Source organism: Pantherophis guttatus, chromosome 14 (genome assembly GCF_059756535.1).
Source record: "Pantherophis guttatus breed Tessera chromosome 14, ASM5975653v1, whole genome shotgun sequence".
In the NCBI taxonomy this organism is placed as follows: Eukaryota; Metazoa; Chordata; class Lepidosauria; order Squamata; family Colubridae; genus Pantherophis; species Pantherophis guttatus.
The window spans coordinates 15,482,981-15,500,861 of record NC_142076.1 but is presented as its reverse complement, the minus strand read 5'-3'; the positions used below and the strand labels follow the sequence as shown (position 1 = coordinate 15,500,861).

At 47.0% G+C, this 17,881-nt stretch overlaps 2 protein-coding genes across 8 annotated transcripts in view; one reads left to right on the top strand and one right to left on the bottom strand.

The window, feature by feature from the left end:
• The window catches only part of IQCK (IQ motif containing K), a 124,445-nt gene extending 119,739 nt beyond the window's left edge, over nucleotides 1–4,706 (bottom strand). For 3 of the 6 annotated variants that reach the window (XR_004592697.3, XM_034426256.3, XM_034426255.3), the window contains exons 1-3: nucleotides 4,578–4,649; nucleotides 2,886–2,962; nucleotides 1,339–1,480 (exon numbers count right to left, since the gene is read on the bottom strand). Coding sequence is in view for 5 of the 6 variants with exons in the window: in XM_034426256.3 (XP_034282147.2) it covers nucleotides 1,339–1,480; nucleotides 2,886–2,962; nucleotides 4,578–4,635 (277 nt within the window). In the remaining variant the exon portion in view is untranslated. Of the gene's footprint in view, nucleotides 1–1,338; nucleotides 1,481–2,885; nucleotides 2,963–4,577 lie in introns of all 6 variants that reach the window. The other 3 variants (XM_034426252.3, XM_034426253.3, XM_087878697.1) reach the window with 3 other exon arrangements.
• Nucleotides 4,707–4,742: 36 nt separating this feature from the next.
• KNOP1 (lysine rich nucleolar protein 1) lies at nucleotides 4,743–15,428 on the top strand. 2 transcript variants are annotated; one of them, XM_034426249.2, is made up of 5 exons: nucleotides 4,743–4,833; nucleotides 6,906–8,133; nucleotides 11,008–11,082; nucleotides 13,989–14,060; nucleotides 14,166–15,428. In XM_034426249.2, exons 2-5 carry the CDS (start codon nucleotides 6,922–6,924, stop codon nucleotides 14,475–14,477), a joined length of 1,671 nt encoding a protein of 556 aa, XP_034282140.2. In that variant the 5' UTR covers nucleotides 4,743–4,833; nucleotides 6,906–6,921; the 3' UTR covers nucleotides 14,478–15,428. The 2 variants fall into 2 exon arrangements, with proteins under 2 accessions (XP_034282140.2, XP_087734821.1); XM_087878695.1 differs by having other exon boundaries at nucleotides 4,829–5,454.
• Nucleotides 15,429–17,881: the final 2,453 nt, after the last annotated feature.

The following is a 17,881-nucleotide window of genomic DNA, read 5'->3' as shown; positions in this document are numbered from 1 at the left end:
TTATGTGAAGCCGCTGGGTGAGATCATCCGTGGCTTTGGGGTGAGATACCACCAGTACGCTGATGACACCCAGCTGTACATCTCCACCCCAGGCCACCCCAACGATGCCCTTGAAGTGATGTCCCAGTGCCTGGAGGCTGTACGGGTCTGGATGGGGAGGAACAGGCTCAAGCTCAACCCTTCCAAGACTGAGTGGCTGTGGCTCCCAGCATCCCGATATAGTCAGTTGACTCCATCACTGACTATTGGGGGCGAGTCATTGGCCCCCACAGAGAAGGCTCGCAATCTGGGAGTCCTCCTGGATATGCAGCTGTCCTTGGAGGAACATCTGACGGCTGTAACCAGGGGGACCTTTTGTCAGGTTCGCCTGATTCGCCAGTTGCGGCCCTTTCTTGATCGGGATTCCCTGTGCACAGTCACTCATGCCCTCGTCACCTCTCGCCTTGACTACTGCAACGCTCTCTACATGGGGCTCCCCTTGAGGAGCACCCGGAGGCTCCAGCTGGTCCAGAACGCAGCAGCGCGGGTAGTGACGGGAGCAGCATGGCGCTCCCATGTAACACCGCTCCTGCGCGAGCTGCACTGGCTCCCAGTTGTCTTCCGGGTGCGCTTCAAGGTGTTGGTTATCACCTTTAAAGCGCTCCATGGCATAGGGCCTAGCTATCTGCGAGACCGCCTGCTGCTACCGACGACCTCCCAGCGACCCGTGCGCTCCCACAGAGAGGGCCTCCTCGGGGTGCCATCAGCCAAACAATGCAGGCTGGTGACCCCCAGGGGGAGGGCCTTCTCTGTGGGGGCACCTACCCTCTGGAATCAGCTCCCCCCAGAGATAAGGAGAATCCAAGACCTCAGTGCCTTCCGTCGCGCCCTTAAAACCCATTTATTTAAACAAGCCGGGCTGGCTTAAGATGAAATTTTTAACTGTTTTTAAATGTTTTAAACGTTTTTAATTGGTAAATGAGTTTTAATTGGGCCAAATTTATATATCTTTTAATTGTTTTTAATATTTGTTCTGCATGTTTTTTTAATCTGGCTGTACACCGCCCTGAGTCCTTAGGGAGAAGGGCGGTATAGAAATCCAATATAAAATAAAAAAAATAAAAAATAAACAAACGGCTGTAAGTCGAGGACTACATCTAAATGTGCTTTTGTCCATTTTTCTTTCTGTACCTCTGTTTTAAAACTTGCAGTAAAAATGGCTGAAACTGGGCAAACTCCAGTTCCAACTATGAAACGAGCAGAAATTGTGGTTAAGATCGGGGTGGTCCCTTCATTTCTCTCCCTTCCTTTTCAGAAAGGGTCCCTGATAAAGGAAGATAAGCATCCATGATGTCTTACATGTTTTTAGATCGGGGAGCTCAGGAGCTATCAGTGCAGAAAGGAGAGACAGGGTCTTCTGGGGAGGCTCTTCCTCAGCGATCACAGGCTTGCTCTCACCCCCACTCAGCTCTGCCAGCGGCTCGGCGTCGGGGAGAACCTGCTGAGTAGCAAAAACAAGGAAATAAACGCCCTGCTTCAATTTAAGTAAATAAACGCTGTAAATAAGCAAACGAAGAACAAAACGAAGGAAAGGTTGGATTCTGAACCTGCTCTCAGTGCAACTGAGGGTAATTCTTTCATAGAAGTATTTGTAGCTCAGGGTTGACCTGTGAGAGCGCTCTCTGAGCTTGGTGGTTTTCTTGCAGACATTTTGTGACCCAAGTAGATAACAGCCTCAGGGCTAGGGGGGAGGAGGAGGAGGAGAAGGAGAAGGAGAAGGAGGAGGAGGAGGAGGAGGAGGAGGAGGAGGAGGAGGAGGAGGAGGAGGAGGAGGAGGAGGAGGAGGAGGAGAAGGAGGAGGAGAATTTAGAGGGATTCACAGTTCTTCTGATTAAGACCAGAATCTGAAATATGTAAGGACACATAGAAAACCAGAGCCGAGTGTAGCTCAAGAGGACTCATTTGTAAGGACGAAGCTGGCTGCGGTGAACTGAGCCTGTCAGTTCACATTAAGACATATAACGTGCACGCTGCAAAATGAGATCTGCTACATAGGGAAGGGCTGGCCCTTCGTGGCAGACACGCATGCAAAAATATCTAAATTCAGCTTCTGGCATCTCCAGAAAAAGCTGGAGAAAAATGACGGGGAGGGGTTTGACAAGACTGAGCGGAATAGCTCAGAAGGCTCAGGACAAACCCCAGCAGGCAATTTGGATTTGGAAAAGGCACTACATGCCAGGATTCCCAATTTGGATTACACGCTACCATGCGCCCTGACCTCTTTAACAGACATTTCAAGGCAGGGGGTGTCCATTCTTGTCTATTTTAAGACTTGTGGAGTTCAACTCCCAGAATTCCCCAGCCATTATCGCCATCTTGCTTGTACAACAGCCTCTTCCCCCCCCCAAAAAAATTAAAATACCTCAAACGCTGCAATCTTTCAGCAGTTAAATGTAATAGTAACAGAGTTGTAAGGTCTGGAGGACATTTAGTCCAACCCCCTACTCACACAGGATACCTGTACTAGGGATTCGAAGGTTCTGACCAGTTCTGAAGAACTGGTAGCGGAAATTTTGAGGAGTTCGAAGAACCGGTAGTAAAAATTCTGACTGGCCCAGCCCCCATGTATTCTCTGCCTCCTGAGTCCCAGGTGATTGGGAGGAAATGGGGATTTTACAGTATCCTTCCTCTGCCACGCCCACCAAGCCACGCCCACAGAACCGGTAGTAAAAAAATTTGAAACCCACCACTGGTACGGTTCTATGTGTATCTATAAAAACAATCTTTTGGCAACATTGTATGGAATATTTATCTTCTCATTTCTTAAAAAGAGCATAAAATAGTTCCAGAGTTTCTTTTAAGGCACTGAAGAGAACCACTATCTGGATTTTTCATTTTATTTTTACCTGTGAAGGTGGAGGTGGAGGTGGAATCTCTTTCTTTTCCAAATGATCCGGATGAACAGGCTGTTGGGCTTCAAATTCTTTGGTTTGTTTGTTTTTCAAGAAAGTGAAAGAGAAAATGAAAAGGACAAAGAAAAAAAGAAATTAACTCGTGGAATCCTATTTGGAGGATTAAAGATCAAGATTTTTAATTTGTTGCCGTTTCTGGAAGCTCTTAGAGGATTTTTCTGGCTAAATTAGAATGCCCTGGCTTTGAAGATTTATTTATAGAGATAAGATAGGGGGAAAAAAATTTCCTGGTTGCCCTTTTAAAGAAAACAATGTTATTATGTTAACATATATTACGTGTATTATGAGCCGCGGTGGTGCAGTGGTTACAATGCAGTACTGCAGGCTACTTCTGCTGATTGTCGACTGCCTGCAATTTGGCAGTTTGAATCTCACCAGGCTCAAGATTGACTGAGCCTTCCATCCTTCCGAGGTGGGTAAAATGAGGACCCAGATTGTTCGGGGCCAGATGCTGACTTTGTAAACCTCTTAAGAGAGGACTGTAAAGCACTGTAAAGTGGTATATAAGTCTGCTATTGCTTGTGAAGGAAAGGAAGGAAGGAAGCAAGCAAGCAAGCAAGCAAGCAAGCCATGGTGGCACAGTGGTTAGAATACAGAATTTCAAGCTGACTGCCCACTGCCAGGAGTTCGATCCTGACTGGCTCAAGGTTGACTCAGCCTTCCATCCTTCCGAGGTGGGTAAAATGAGGACCCAGATTGTTGGAGGCAATAGGCTCACTTTGTAAACGACTTAGAGAGGGCTGTAAAGCACTGTAAAGTGGTATATAAGTCTAAGTGCTATTGCTATTAAAAGGAAAAGAATACAAAACCGATTTATTCAGATAAGGCTAAAATACATCCTATTTCTGGTAACTCAGGACTGGCTCCAAGGCACTAATCTAATCTGGTGTGGTGTATATTCTGAGCACCGGCACGCACCCACACTTAATGCAATATTTTTCAAACTTGGCTAAGTGTTGTATCGCATGATTCTTGATGAACGTATCTTTTCTTTTATGTACACTGAGAGCGTATGCACCAAAGACAAATTCCTTGTGTGTCCAATCACACTTGGCCAATAAAAAAAAATTCTATTTTATTCTATTCTAACTGGAAGGCATGTGGGTCTTCAACTCCCAGAAATTCCCCTTAGGGAATTTGACCAACACTGCACTAACCAAAGCTGAAAGTAACCAAGGCTGTCTGTCCCATTCCCTTCGGGGAGGGGTGGGGAGGGGTCTTTCCAATAAAAACTTGTGTGTGCATGGACTTCTATTTTTGCTTCCCAGTCAGCCTTTTTTCTCCCTAAGGAGGAAAACACGCCCCTTTACACACAAACACACACACACACATGCATTGCACGCCCTTTGGAGGTGCAAGCTGGGTCCCTTCAACAGCTTTGCACGCTCAAGCAAAGTCCTTGCAAACTTTTCCCGGGTCTCTCTGCCGCCACCTGCTGGCCACCCACCATCCTGCAGACAGCATCCCTAAAGTCAAAAAGACCCCCCCCCCACCCCCCAGTCAGGATTTTGGGATATTTTCTCCAACCCTCCCGGGGACCAACCCTTCCCCCCCCCTCACCCCAGGATAGCCCTCCCCCAAAATCCTCCCCCACCCCCACCCCCGCTAGCGAATACCCTTCCCCACCTGCGCAAATTTCCTCCCAGAGGCTCCGCAGCGGAGCCTCCTCAGCGGCGGCAGCCATTGGAAGGGCGCGCGAGCGAGGAAGCCGTTGCTAGGCGACGGCGAGCCGCCGTCTCTAGGCAACGGCGCTCCAGCCCGGCTTTTCCACTTCCGGGTCGAGCCGGGAAGCGCCGCTCTATCCCCCCCTTACCTCGGCCGCCTCTGGCGGGAGAGGAAGTGCAAGGCGTCCCGTCTGGCCGCGTGGAAAAGGAGGCGAGAGGTGAGCCAGGGAGGGAAGTTTGGGGGGGGGGGGCTGCGTGGGAGCCAGCCAGGTTGGGGAAAAGGCTCTCCCCCCACTCCACTCCCGCATATTTTACTCCGGGTCTTGCAGGGCTGGGGCAGGGGGGTGGGGAGAGTGCCTCGGGGCTTGTGCAGAGTGCCTTTGTATTCGAAACCGATGCAAATCACCGGTGCAATGGGGGAGACAGGTTCAAACGACCTGTCGTGAATGCATCTTTGCAATTGGCGTGCATTTTGCAACCCTTGTTAAAAACAGTATTTTCCCTGGGGTGGGGCGGGCTGGAAACCAGGAGACGGTGAGTTCTAGTTCCGCCTTAGACGTGGAAGCCATGGGCCAATCGCTAGGAGGTGGTGAGTTCTAGTTCTGTCTTAGGCGTGGAATTCAGCTGGGTAATTTTGGGCCAGGTGAGTTCTAGTCCCTCCTAGGCATAAAAGCCATCTGGGTCAACTATGGGCCAGCCACTAGGAGATAGTGAGTTCTAGTGCTGCCTTAGGAATGGAAGCCAACTGGATAACTTTGGGCCAGCCGCTAGGAGGTGGTGAGTTCTAGTACTGTCTTAGGCGTGGAATCCAGCTGGGTAACTTTGGGCCAGTCACTCAGGTGAGTTCTAGCCCCTCCTAGGCATAAAAGCCATCTGGGTCAACTATGGGCCAGCCACTAGGAGACTGTGAGTTCTAGTCCCACCTTAGGCGTGAAAGCCGGTTGGGTGATGGTGATTTTGGGCCAATCACCAGGAAGATGGTGAGCTAGTCCCGCCCTTAAGCATGAAAGCCAACTGGATAACTTTGGGCCAATTACTAGGAGGTGGTGAGTTCTAGTTCTGTTTTAGGCATGGAATCCAGCTGGGTAACTTTGGGCCAGTCACCCAGGTGAGTTCTAGCCCCTCCTAGGCATAAAAGCCATATGGGTAACTTTCGGCCAGCCACTAGGAGACTGTGAGTTCGAGTCCCACCTTAGGCGTGAAAGCCGGTTGGTGATGGTGATTTTCGGCCAATCACCAGGAAGATGGTTAGCTAGTCCCACCCCTAAGTATGAAAGCCAACTGGATAACTTTGGGCCAATCACTAGGAGGTGGTGAGTTCTAGTTCTGTCTTAGGCGTGGAATCCAGCTGGATAACTTTGGGCCAGTCACCGAGGTGAGTTCTAGCCCCTCCTAGGCATAAAAGCCATCTGGGTCAACTATCGGCCAGCCACTAGGAGACGGTGAGTTCTAGTGCTGCCTTAGGCATGGAAGCCAACTGGAAGAGGAGGAGTGTTAGGTATGTTGTTGGCAACTGGCATGTATTTATGACTGTTGCGGTGTCCCAAGGGTCATGTGATCGCCCAGCTTGCTTCTGACAAAGCCAATGGGGGACGCCAGATTTGCTTAATGACTGCATGATTCATTTAACAACTGTAGTAATTTGCTTAACTGTGGCAAAAAGGTCATTAAAATGGACACAACTTCCTTCTCAACTGTCTTGATTAGCAACAAACATTTTGGGCTCCATTGTGGTCGTAAGTTGAGGACTGCTTGCAGTTTGAAAAGAAATCAGACTTGTTTAGTATTCCGTTACAAATAATTGCCTTTGCCTATGTGTTGTGAAGGGACGCGATGGCTCAGTGGCTAAGACACTGAGCTTGTCAATTGAAAGGTCGGCAGCTCAGCGGTTCGAATCCCTAGTACTGTGTAATGGGATGAGCTCCCGTGACTTGTCCCAGCTTCTGCCAACCTAGCAATTCGAAAGCATGTAAAAAATGCAAGGAGAAAAATAGAGACCACCTTTGGTGGGAAGGTAACAGCGTTCCGTGCGCCTTTGGCGTTGAGTCATGCCGGCCACATGACCACGGAGACGTCTTCGGACAGCGCTGGCACTCCGGCTTTGAAACGGAGATGAGCACCGCGTCCTAGAGTCAGGATCAACTAGCACATATGTGCAAGGGGAATCTTTACCTTTATATGCGTTGTGATAAATGTATGCTACTTTTTAAGCGGAGGTCTGTTCATCATTTGTAGCCAACCTGTAATCTAAAGCCTCTTTTCTTTTGTGAATTTTTGTGCTCCCCTCCAGAGAAGTTCTCCAAAATATGAAGAATTCTGAGCAAACAGCAAGGAAAAGGAACAAATCTAAAGATCCTAATTGTGGCCAGGTTGTTCTAAAAAGCCCCAAGAGACACTGTTCTGATTTAGGCAAAAAAGTCAGGCCCAAAAAATTAAAATGCTTGGCAAAAGGAATAAGTTCAGAACTGCCAGATCCAAAGAAGAAACAGAGTGAATCGAAGAAGGAAGCAGGGGCAAGCTCTCCCGTGGTTATAGACAGCAGCTCAGATTTAGAATTGTTAAGAGACACCAAGAAAAGAAATAAGGTGTTCAAAAAAAAGAAAAACCGAAAGCTTTTTTGCATACAGGTTCAAAACTCCAACAGTCTGGACGAAGGACAGCCTGGTATTACTGATCTTCATGCGAGTAAGAAATGCAACAAGACTCTTCTTGAAGTTGCCAGGCAAGATAAAGGATCGGCGATGAAAAGGAAAAAGAAAAAAAAGGAAAAACGAAGAGACAAATCTGCTTGCCTTGAGCTTTTACACCTTGGTGACCGCGAAGGGACCGTCAAGCAGATCTCTGGAGAACTGAAACCCAGTTGTCAAGAAATGTCCTCCGGTCAGAAAAAGAATAGGATCATTGAGCAGAAAGTTGTGAGTGAAGGACTCGAGAAGAAACACTTCGACTACTACGAGGGCGACCCAGAGAACATTTCAAAAAAAGACACTGCCAGCTGCAAGTGCAAAGATGCCCAAAGTAAGGATGGACCTACTCAACGACAGAACAATTTGGACTGTAAATCAGAAAAAGACAGTGAAGCCATCAAGAAGAAGAAGAAGAAGAAGAAGAAAAAGAAGCTGAATAAAATAAGTCCTGCTTCTCTTACCTGCTTAGCCAAGATCCAGGAAAACCACTGCGATACGATGAGTGAATGTAGCCTAAAGTGCGGGTCTGAGAAAAAGGCGAGGGTCGGCAAGACCCCTAAGGAAGTTAATAAAGCAGCAAAGAAGGAAGCGAAAAGAAAAACTGGAAACGTAAACCGTTGTTCAGAAGCTGGCCAAGACGTCGTATCGAAGGTGGGAGCGCGAGGAGGGAAGGAAAAGAGAAAGAAAGCAAAGAAACACAAAATGGAACGAGATGACCGGGATGGATCTGAGGGCAGCCAAGAACAGCAAGTCAAGAAAAAGAGGAGAAAAAAGGAAGTTGAAAACTCTCAAGATGGTGGGATGAAAATAAAGAAGGAAAAGGAAACTAAGGTACCGTACATTTGGAATGGAGAGGGCTGGTGGGTTTTTTTTTTGTTTTTTGTTTTAATTTATGGGCTAAATCTGAACTAAACTGGCACTTTGATAATTTCAGTGGGACTAAACTAAAGCGTGACTTAAAATAGTAGTTAATAATACAGCTAGTCCTCAGCTTACAAACTTCATTCCGTGTCTGTGCACTTAACGGCGTGGAAAAATGGTGACTGGTCCTCACACTTATGACCGTTGCAGCATCCCTGTGGTCACATGATCCAAATTCAGGCAACTGGCATGTGTTTATGATGGTTTGCGCAATCATCGTTTGCAACCTTCTCAAGCTGGCACCCGACAAGCCAAGTCAATGGGGGAAGCTGGATTGGTTTAACGGCTGCACGATTCGCTCCAAAGATGTGGATTTTATTTATTACATTTATTCGCTTAGCTTTGAAGGGGAGACTTGCAGGGATGTTCATGTAAAAGGCAATCGAAAACCTGATGTGTTATCATCCCAAACCGGAGGAGAAAGAATCGCAGACTTAAATTGCAGATAGGCGGGATTCCTGTTGAACTGCTGAGATCAGTTTGACAGTCAAATCGGTGGCTTCTCTTCTTAAGCCACTGATCCATTTCTTTGGGCCTTTAAGCCTCTGTAGGAGGACCAATTCTACCTGCGAAGCGCCCTGATCTGTGGCCCTTTGCTTTGACCATTGGTTCTTTGAGTCCCTGGGGGGTGGGGGTGGGGCGGAAATGGACCTCGGACTTCTGGACCTTAAATTTTGTTCAAGCCATTAAAAGGACAGTTGGGTTTTTTTGGGAGGGAGGGCAAGTTTCCTTTAATAAGAGGATAGCCAACCAATGCCCGCCCCTTCAGTCTTCTTTGTGGTCCTTGGACCAGGGGTGACATGCTACCGGTTCGCGCTGATTCAGGCGAATCGGTAGTGATAAAAACTACTAGTTCGGGCGAACCGGTAGTAAAAAAGAAGCTACAGGTTCGGGCAAACTGGTAGTTTAAAAAAGCTACAATCCAACGATCAGCTGTGCTACGCGGTTTAGCTTTGCTAGAAAGCAGGATTTCCTGCTTTTTAGCGAAGCTAAACCGTGCGGCACAGCTGATCCCTCCCTTGTTCTACTTACCTTTCCAAGCCTCCTTTTGGCGCATATTGCATGTTAAACCGCGCGGCACAGCTGATTCCCCCCCTCACTGTTCTACTTACCTTCCCAAGCCGCCTTTTGGCGGGTACTGCACCCTAAACCTCTAAACCACGTGGCACAGCTGATCATCGGATCGTAGCTTTTTTTAACTACCAGTTTGCCCGAACCGGTAGCTTTTTAAATGTGCAGCGTGAGTTTGATGCATACTGCAGATGCACGCGCAGCATGAGTTTCATGCACAGCCAGCGAACCGGTAGCAAACTAGTTCAGATTTCACCACTGCCTTGGACCCCCCTCCTCGGGCCACATGTGCAGATTGTAATGTAGGGCTGGAGTTAAGCTTGAAGTGGTTTTCTTTTTTAAAAAACAACACTAAAATAACAGACAAAGAAAAATAAACATAATGAGTAACGTGCATGCAGGAGCCACTTTGTGGTACATTCCTGGTCATTAATCAGAAGCTCTTCAATCACAGTTGGAGGGTGGCTTGTGTTTTTCCCCCTAACCCAAAGATCACTGACTTATTCTTGATAAATTCCTTCCCTTTCAATACCTGGCTTTTTAAAAAAAAAAAAAAAAACAGGCTTTTATCCAGTGCAGTTTTGGCACAAAATCAATCACCGTTGCCATCTCAGAAACCTTGGCGGTTTGAGAAAGCTTAGAGGGGGGAAAAAAGACAAACAAACTACAGGTAATATTTTCCTAGCCTAACCCTTTCAAGGGTGAGCTCCAGATTTCTGATTGTTTCTGGAAGCGAAGGCTCCGTTAAATCCCATAATCCTGGCGGAAAAGTGGAATCCTGCAAGTCTGCGTTCCGGCTTCCCGTGTGGTCTCGAAAAGAGGCTGGGGAAATAATTTTTTCGTAGTTTGAGCAGCCGTGAACGCCAAGAAAAAAACAACAACAACAAAACCCTTAAGCAAAAGAGTTTAAATCAAGGGTGTCCAAACCTTGATTTTATCTTTTATAAGACTTGTGGATTTCAGCTCCCAGAATTCCCCAGCCAGAATTCTGGGAGTTGAAATCCACAAGTTTTAAAAGTTGCCACGGTTGAATGCTCCCCGTTAAAAGATTTGCCTTGCTGATGGGATGAGTTGGTTGATCAATCTTTGAGATAATAAAATGCATCCGGCTGTAATATCCCCCAGAGAAGCCAGCATTCCCAAAACTTCGTCCCAGCCCAGATATCATCAAGAGAATCCCATCCTTTGCGTTTGAATTTTCCCCAGTGTGTTGCAAATAATCATCGTAATACTTCCAAGCTATTTCACGCTCAGGTTGGCATTTCAAAATGCCTCCAGAAATATACTGCCGAGCAACCTTTTCATTTTAGAAAAGCTTTTTCGGTCAATTTTATCCACGCTGTCCAAGAAAAAAGGCTTTTGTGATGGGTATGATGATATATCTTGGCCTTTTATTGCTCTGCGCACCTCTTGTACCTACCCCGAGCAGTTTTAATAGAAAGAGGAAGAGAATTGGCTGTCCAATGTTATCCTCTTGTCCTTTTTTTTAGCATGGTAACCTATTTATGGATCCAAAAGGTTTGGAATTCAGGGGCTGCTTAAGAGTAGAACAGCCCAGTCAGTATTTGTGTCCCGTTTTTAGCACGGCGCATGGGAAATCTAGTGCGACACCATACTGGGGAGAATTAACAACAAGGTTGTTTTTAAGCCTACTATTCCTAATCCTGAAGAGGTTTCAACAGCATTGTGTCTTTTTTGTTATTTTTTTTAAAGAAACAGATCACAGCAGATGAAATAAAACTGGTGGCATTCAAAAAAGGAAACTGCGATGAAGTGAAGATAGACAAGGTACAATCCTTTCTTATCTGACGGCTGTTGTTGGGATCTTTAACAGATCAACAGAGTTGGAAGGGACCTTGTAAGTCATCTAGTCCAACCCCCTGCCCAAGCTGGAGACCCTACACCAGCGATGGCTAAACTTTTTGCCGTCGCGTGCCAAAAGCGGGAGAGAGCACAGGTGGGTGGGTGTCACACATGCACGTGCCCACACCGATAATGCAATGCCCTCGAGCGCCTGCCCCCCACACATGCAGGCGCAACCCTCCCGCTTCCCCCCATGCATGCGTGTGCGACCCCCCGCGCTCCCCCTGACCCCCGCACATGCGTGCACAATCCCCCATGGCCCGTTTTGGACCTGGCAGGCCTGCCTGAAGCCTCCTGGGACCTAAGACCCCCCCCCCCCCATGGCCCGTTTTGGGCCTGGCAGGCCTCCCTGAAGCCTTTGGGACCTAAGACCCCCCCATGGCCCGTTTTGGGCCTGGCAGGCCTCCCTGAAGCCTTTGGGACCTAAGACCCCTCATGGTCCGTTTTGGGCCTGGCAGGCCTCCCTGAAGCCTCCTGGGACCTAAGACCCCTCATGGTCCGTTTTGGGCCTGGCAGGCCTCCCTGAAGCCTTTGGGACCTAAGACCCCCCCATGGCCCGTTTTGGGCCTGGCAGGCCTACCTGAAGCCTCCTGGGACCTAAGACCCCTCATGGTCCGTTTTGGGCCTGGCAGGCCTCCCTGAAGCCTCCTGGGACCAAAAACGGGCTGTGGGGGGCACCCCCCCGCGCATGCACGCACATCTCCCACATGCACCCCGCCCCTGAGCCAGAGACCCAAAAATCAGCTGGCTGGTGGGAGGCGCGCATGCATGCACGGTAGAGCTGAGCTGAGTGACGGCTCACGTGCCCGCAGAGGGTGTGCCATAGGGTTCGCCATCACGGTCCTACACCATTTCTGACAAAAATTGGCAGTCCAATCTCTTCTTGAAAGCCTCCGGTGACGAAGCTCCCAGAGCTTCCGAAGGCAACTTCTGTTCCATGGGTTGATTGTTCTCATTGTCAGAAAATGTCTCCTTATTTCCAGGTTGAATCTCTCCTTGATCCGTTTCATCCGTTATTCCTTGTCTGGCCTTCAGGTGCTTTGGAGAATAGGTTGACCCTCTCCTCTCTGTGGCAGCCCCTCAAATATTGGAACCCTACTATCATGTCTCTCCTGGTCCTTCTTTTCACTAGACTAGCCAGGCCCAGTTCCTGCAACCGTTCTTCGTATGTTTTAGTCTATTAGAATGAACAAAGATCATTTAAATAGCCAGGGACATTCCCATTTTAAAACATTATATAAACCAAACCTGGTTTGCCTGTCACACAGAACAAAACAGGCGTCCCGATCTCGGGCACGATGCCATTTGGTGGCATTTAGAAAATCACAAGATCTCTAGTCCTAATGTAGATGAGGGCTGGCTTTGATGCAAAGAAGAGAGACAGGATGGCCATCGACTGCTTATCTGACTCCCCCGGATGTCCAGCCACGTTGGAATTTTTGTTATGGAAGGGGATTTGGGGAAATGCTGCAGGAGGTGCAGTGTGGATGTCCACAAGTCTCAAAAGGAAAGCCAATTTAAAAAAAAAATCAGTCCCTCTCCCCTCCCCTCCCTTCCCTTCCCTGCTAAATTCATTAGAGCAATCAGTCATACAATTGTATGTAAATAAATACACTCCCATCTACTCTAACCTCTTTACTGAGAAAATTCTATTTGGCCTGTGATTGCAGGCAGCAGGGAATCAGGGCACCGGAGAATTTGAGAACCTCCTCCGTGTAAAGAGATTGTGCAGTTTGCTTGGTTTTGTTTTCACAAGTGCCATTTTCATCCTCAGAGGGGTAGCCTGTTAACGCCAGTGCAGCTTTTCTTAGCTTTCTTAGCCTTCACAGAGATCCTTCAATAATATCAGTGCGTGGCGGGCTTGCATTGGCACAGAGGTAGAAGAATTCTTTAAAAGTAAGCCTTTTAATTTGGGATCAAAAAGAAATACTCCTGAAGCCGTGTTTCTCAAACTGCCCAAGGAGCTGCTGATCCAGTTCTACAGAGGAATTATTGAGTCTGTCATCTGCACCTCCATAACTGTCTGGTTTGGCTCTGCAACCTAACAAGGCAGACATAGACTTCAACAGATAATTAGAAAAAACAATTACTACCAACCTGCCTTCCATTGAGGACCTGTATGCTGCACGAGTCAAAAAGAGGGCTGTGAAAATATTTACAGACCCCTCGCATCCTGGACATAAGCTGTGCCAACTCCTACCCTCAAAACGACACTATAGAGCACTGCACACCAGAACAACTAGACACAAGGACAGTTTTTTCCAGAATGCCATCACTCTGCTAAACAAATAATTCCCTCAACACTGTCAAACTATTTACTAAGTCTGCACTACTATTAATCTTCTCATCGTTCCTATCACCCATCTCCTCCCACTTATGACTGCATGACTGTAACCTTGTTGCTGGTATCCTTACGATTTATATTGACTCTTTTCTAATATGATTTGATTGCTTAATTGTTCCCTATGACTATCATCAAGTGTTGTACCTTATGATTCTTGACAAACGTATCTTGTCTTTTATGTACACTGAGAGCATACGCACCAAAGACAAATTCCTTGTATGTCCAATCACACTTGGCCAATAAAGAATTCTGTTCTGTTCTGTTCTGTTTTTCTATTCCTATTCCTATTCTATTCTATTGGCAACTCGAAGAGGTGTGGAGTTCAACTCCCAGAATTCCCCACCCAGCAAAGCAAAGGTAACGGGGGAATCCTGGGAGTTGAATTGAGGTTGAGAAACGTTGTCCTAAAGAAATCTGGTTGTCACACTCCTCTTTTATTCAAGTTTACTCAATGGGTTTACTCAACTCCATCCTTTCTTGCTCCCAGGTGAGACGGCAAGCGCTTCAAGAAGAGATCGACCGGGAATCTGGCAAAACCAAGATTGCCAAGGAAGGTTTGGTAAGCACCCTTGTTTCATGTCTGGTCAGTTTCACCCGAGCTGTTTAGCAACACAGTGCTCTTAACACAGTAAGTAATCTTTCGTTCTCCCTTGTTTTCCTTCAGGACAATCCTTTGGGCCAGTGGAGCACAGCAGCATTTGAAACTCCGGAGGAAAAAACCAAATTTCACAGACTGATGGGTGGATTTAAAAAAGCCTTCGCCCCACTTCAGAGTTCTCCAGCAAATGCTAACAAACCAAACATGGCTCTGGACCGGCCCAGAGAACAAGAACTGCAACATAACCTCGAAGCAGAATTCAAGAAAGCCGTGGAGTTTAAACACCATCGAGGAATCGGCCTGGGGTTCCAGTCCAGTGCTCCGAGCGGGGTACACATAGACAAATACGCTTCGAAATCTATTAAATTTGAAGCCTGACATAGGAGGAAGGGAAAGATACAATTGCCCAAATGAGCTGGGGGGGTTTAATTTTTTTTTTTTTTTATCTACAACAAGAAAATGACCCTGGATTTTAACCTGGCTGCTGTTCTCAAACAGGAGAGGAAAAACAGCCTCTATGAATGCTTTTGGGATGATTGCTAGGGTGCGTATATGCATATATATATATATTTGTATTAAATTGCTGCTTGGCAGGTTTAAAGGGCCACGATTGACTGATTTAGGATGGGCAACTGAGCTACGGTCATTTAACAGTATATACTGTATTTTTCGCACTATAAGATGTACTCCCCCCCCCCCAAAAAGGGGGGGAGGGGGTTGGTGTGGCGGTGGCAAACATTGCCGCCTGTCACCGCTTTCGCCACCGCTGGGGAACACTGGAGCCTTCGCTGCCGAGCAGCTGATTGGGGGTTGGATCAGCCTCCCAGAATACCACCAATCAGCTGTTCTAGTGGTGATAAGCGATTCCCACCCCCTAAAACAGCTGATTGGCGGTATTCCAGGAGGCCGATCCAACCGCCAATCGGCAACAAAGGCTCCAGCGTTCCCCGACAGCAGCAGCAGCTCAGCTGACTCAGCTTGTTTTCCTCCTCTAAACCTAATGTGCGCCTTATGGTCCGGTGCGTCTTACAGTGCGAAAAATACGGTAACTAAGTGGCAGGTAAGAATAGAACATGTTTTACCTCAGAGGCAAGGGACCTGTACTTTGCCTCCATTTTTGCTGCGAGTTTCCATATTGTGCCCTTGAATCTTAGGGACAGAATGTGAAGTCTGTCTGTTCAATACCTGGGCAAGTGGCTATATCAATTCACAGTCCCGGCCTCAGTGTTGTGCTCTTTTGTCATACAGTGACTCTTATGTCCAGGGAAGAAAAGCCATCTTGTTACTTTAATCTTACATCCATTTTATTAAACATTTTTTTTTCTACAATTCATCTGTCTCGAGTGGTTATCTCAAAGTAAATGTATCTGTATCTTCAAGGGAGATTATCATCTTTCTGGTTGGCCAAGATGCATCTTTGCACCTCTCTGCTAATCTAGGAGACCCCAGGACATATTTGTAGCTCAGGGTTGAACCTGAGGTCCTTAGTGCTCTCCGCCGAGCTTGGCTGTTTTCTTGCTGATGTTTCATGACCCAATTAGGTAACATCGTCAGTGCTAGAAGGGAGTAGGGTTTGCTCGCTGTGTTGTGGCCCTCCAGCAGAGCTGGTAGTAGATTCGGACAGTGAGGAGGTTGGGGAGGAACGTGGGCCAGTCCTGGAGTCTGGGGAAGGCTCAGACGAGGGCTCTGAGTCGGAGGCAGAGAGGGGGCCAAGGCCATCTGGTAGTTCTTTGCTGCCTTCGGAGTCTGACATCAGCGAGGCAGAACAACAGTGTGAGCCTGTTCCCAGTTTGCGCATACGCAGAGCTGCCAAAAGATGGGAACAATGAAGAAAACAGGGTTGACTTGGGAGTAAGGCTTGGAGATGATTGGCCCCTCCCATAAGACATAAAAGAGAAGCAAATGGGACGTGAGCTTTTGCAGGAAGCAGTTAGTACATCTGGTCGGTAAAAGATTTGGGAAAGTTCTGTCTGACTCTGTGCGAAGTTTGGCCTTGCCCTGCGTGTGGGGCAAGGCCAATTAGTTCTCTGGCAGCATTCCAAGGGAGATAAGGTGGGTGTTTGTAAACACTCCCCTGAAAGACTGTTTGAGAAGCCTTTTGGACTGGGAATGACAATAATTCACAACAGCCGTATGAATAAAAGAGGTTTGCCGGGACTAAGATTGTGCTGTATACTTTCTAAGGAAGCCTAGTTCAGAACACTCTGTTTATATAGAAGTGGTTTGGGCAATCAAGAAACTTAGCAATGCAGACAATCAAACCGCAAACAACAGCCTAATCAAGGAACTACTAAGAAAAAACCCACACTCTCACCAACACTGACAGGGCAAGCCACCTGTATATAAACAGAGGGCAAACCCCACTCCCTTCTAGTACTGATATTACCTAGTTGGGTAATGAAACCTCGGTAAGCGAGCAACCAAGCTGTGGGAGCACCAAGGACTTCCTTTACTTGCCTGACCTCATTTATTCTCCTTTTCTTCTCTGTCTCACCCCCCCCTTCACTTTGTATGACATCACCTTTTCCTTTCAGACCCTTCTCCAAATCCCGCTTTAACGTTTATATAAAATCAAGCTGAGATTTAAGGCTGCTTATTTTGAACACCGACTTCTGCAGTTTGGAATTCTTCATTTTTGCTTCGTACGACAGCCCCTGTACCAACATGCATTATTTTTCTAAAACGCTGCTTCTCCCCCCGTTCTCAAAGGATTACATCATCTAGCAATTTAAAGGCAAAACCTCTTCATTCACTCCCTGGCAATTCTAAATTAAAAAGCAGATGAAGACTGCATCACAGGAGCCAGGCATCTCGATTACATAAAACAGCCAGCTAAGGACTGCTTACAAAGATTAATACTGAATATAAATGCCTCCTATCCTTAGAGATTTTTTAAAAAATGCATTTTGAAGGAAATGCATTGTGGATTAACTGATCTGTGCTGCAAACACAATCGACCCGCTGCCCAAGCAGGAAATCCTATACCATTTCAGACAAATCATTGTCCAATCTCTTCTTAAAAGCCTCCAGTGATGGAACAACCACAACTTCTGGAGGCAGGATATTTGATTAATTGTTCCAACTATCAGGAAATTTCGCCTTGGTTCTAGGTTGCTTATCTTTTTTTTTTTTTAATTTGATTTATATGCCGCCCTTCTCCGGAGACTCAGGGCATCTTACAATGCGTTAAGCAATAGCCTTCATTCTTTTGTATATTTATACAAAGTCAGCTTATTGCCCCCACAAACTGGGTCCTCAATTTACCTACCTTAGAAAGGATGGAAGGCTGAGTCAACCTTGAGCTTTGGCAAGATTCGAACTTGCAGTAATTGCAGGCAGCTGAATGTTAATAACAGGCTATTAGTCTGCTGCACCACCAGGCTCTTTCCTGGTGTTTCTATCTATTACTTCTTGTTCTGCTTTCAGGTGCTTTGGAGAATATGTTGGAAACCCCCCCCCTTTCTTTGTGGAAGCCCCTCAAATATTGGAATGTTGCTATCATATCTTCCCTAGTCCAGGGGTAAAATCCAGCAGGTTCTGACAGGTTCTGGAGAACCGGTAGCGAAAATTTTGAGTAGTTTGGAGAGCCTGTAGTACAGTGGGCTAAAGCACTGTGATTAACAACTGCTGCTTGCAATTACTGCAAGTTCAAATCTCCCCAGGCTCAAGGTCGACTCAGCCTTCCATCCTTTCAAAGGTAGGTGAAATGATGACCCAGATTGTGGGGGCAATAAACTGACTTTGTATAAATATACAAAAGTATGAAGGCTATTGCTTAACGC

Coding starts and splice junctions, on each gene's coding strand:
- KNOP1 (XM_034426249.2), top strand. CDS start 6,922: ATGAAGAATTCTGAGCAAACAGCAAGGAAAAGGAACAAATCTAAAGAT. Junction 8,134..11,007: donor AGAAGGAAAAGGAAACTAAG/GTACCGTACATT, acceptor TTTTTTTTAAAG/AAACAGATCACAGCAGATGA. Junction 14,061..14,165: donor AGATTGCCAAGGAAGGTTTG/GTAAGCACCCTT, acceptor GTTTTCCTTCAG/GACAATCCTTTGGGCCAGTG.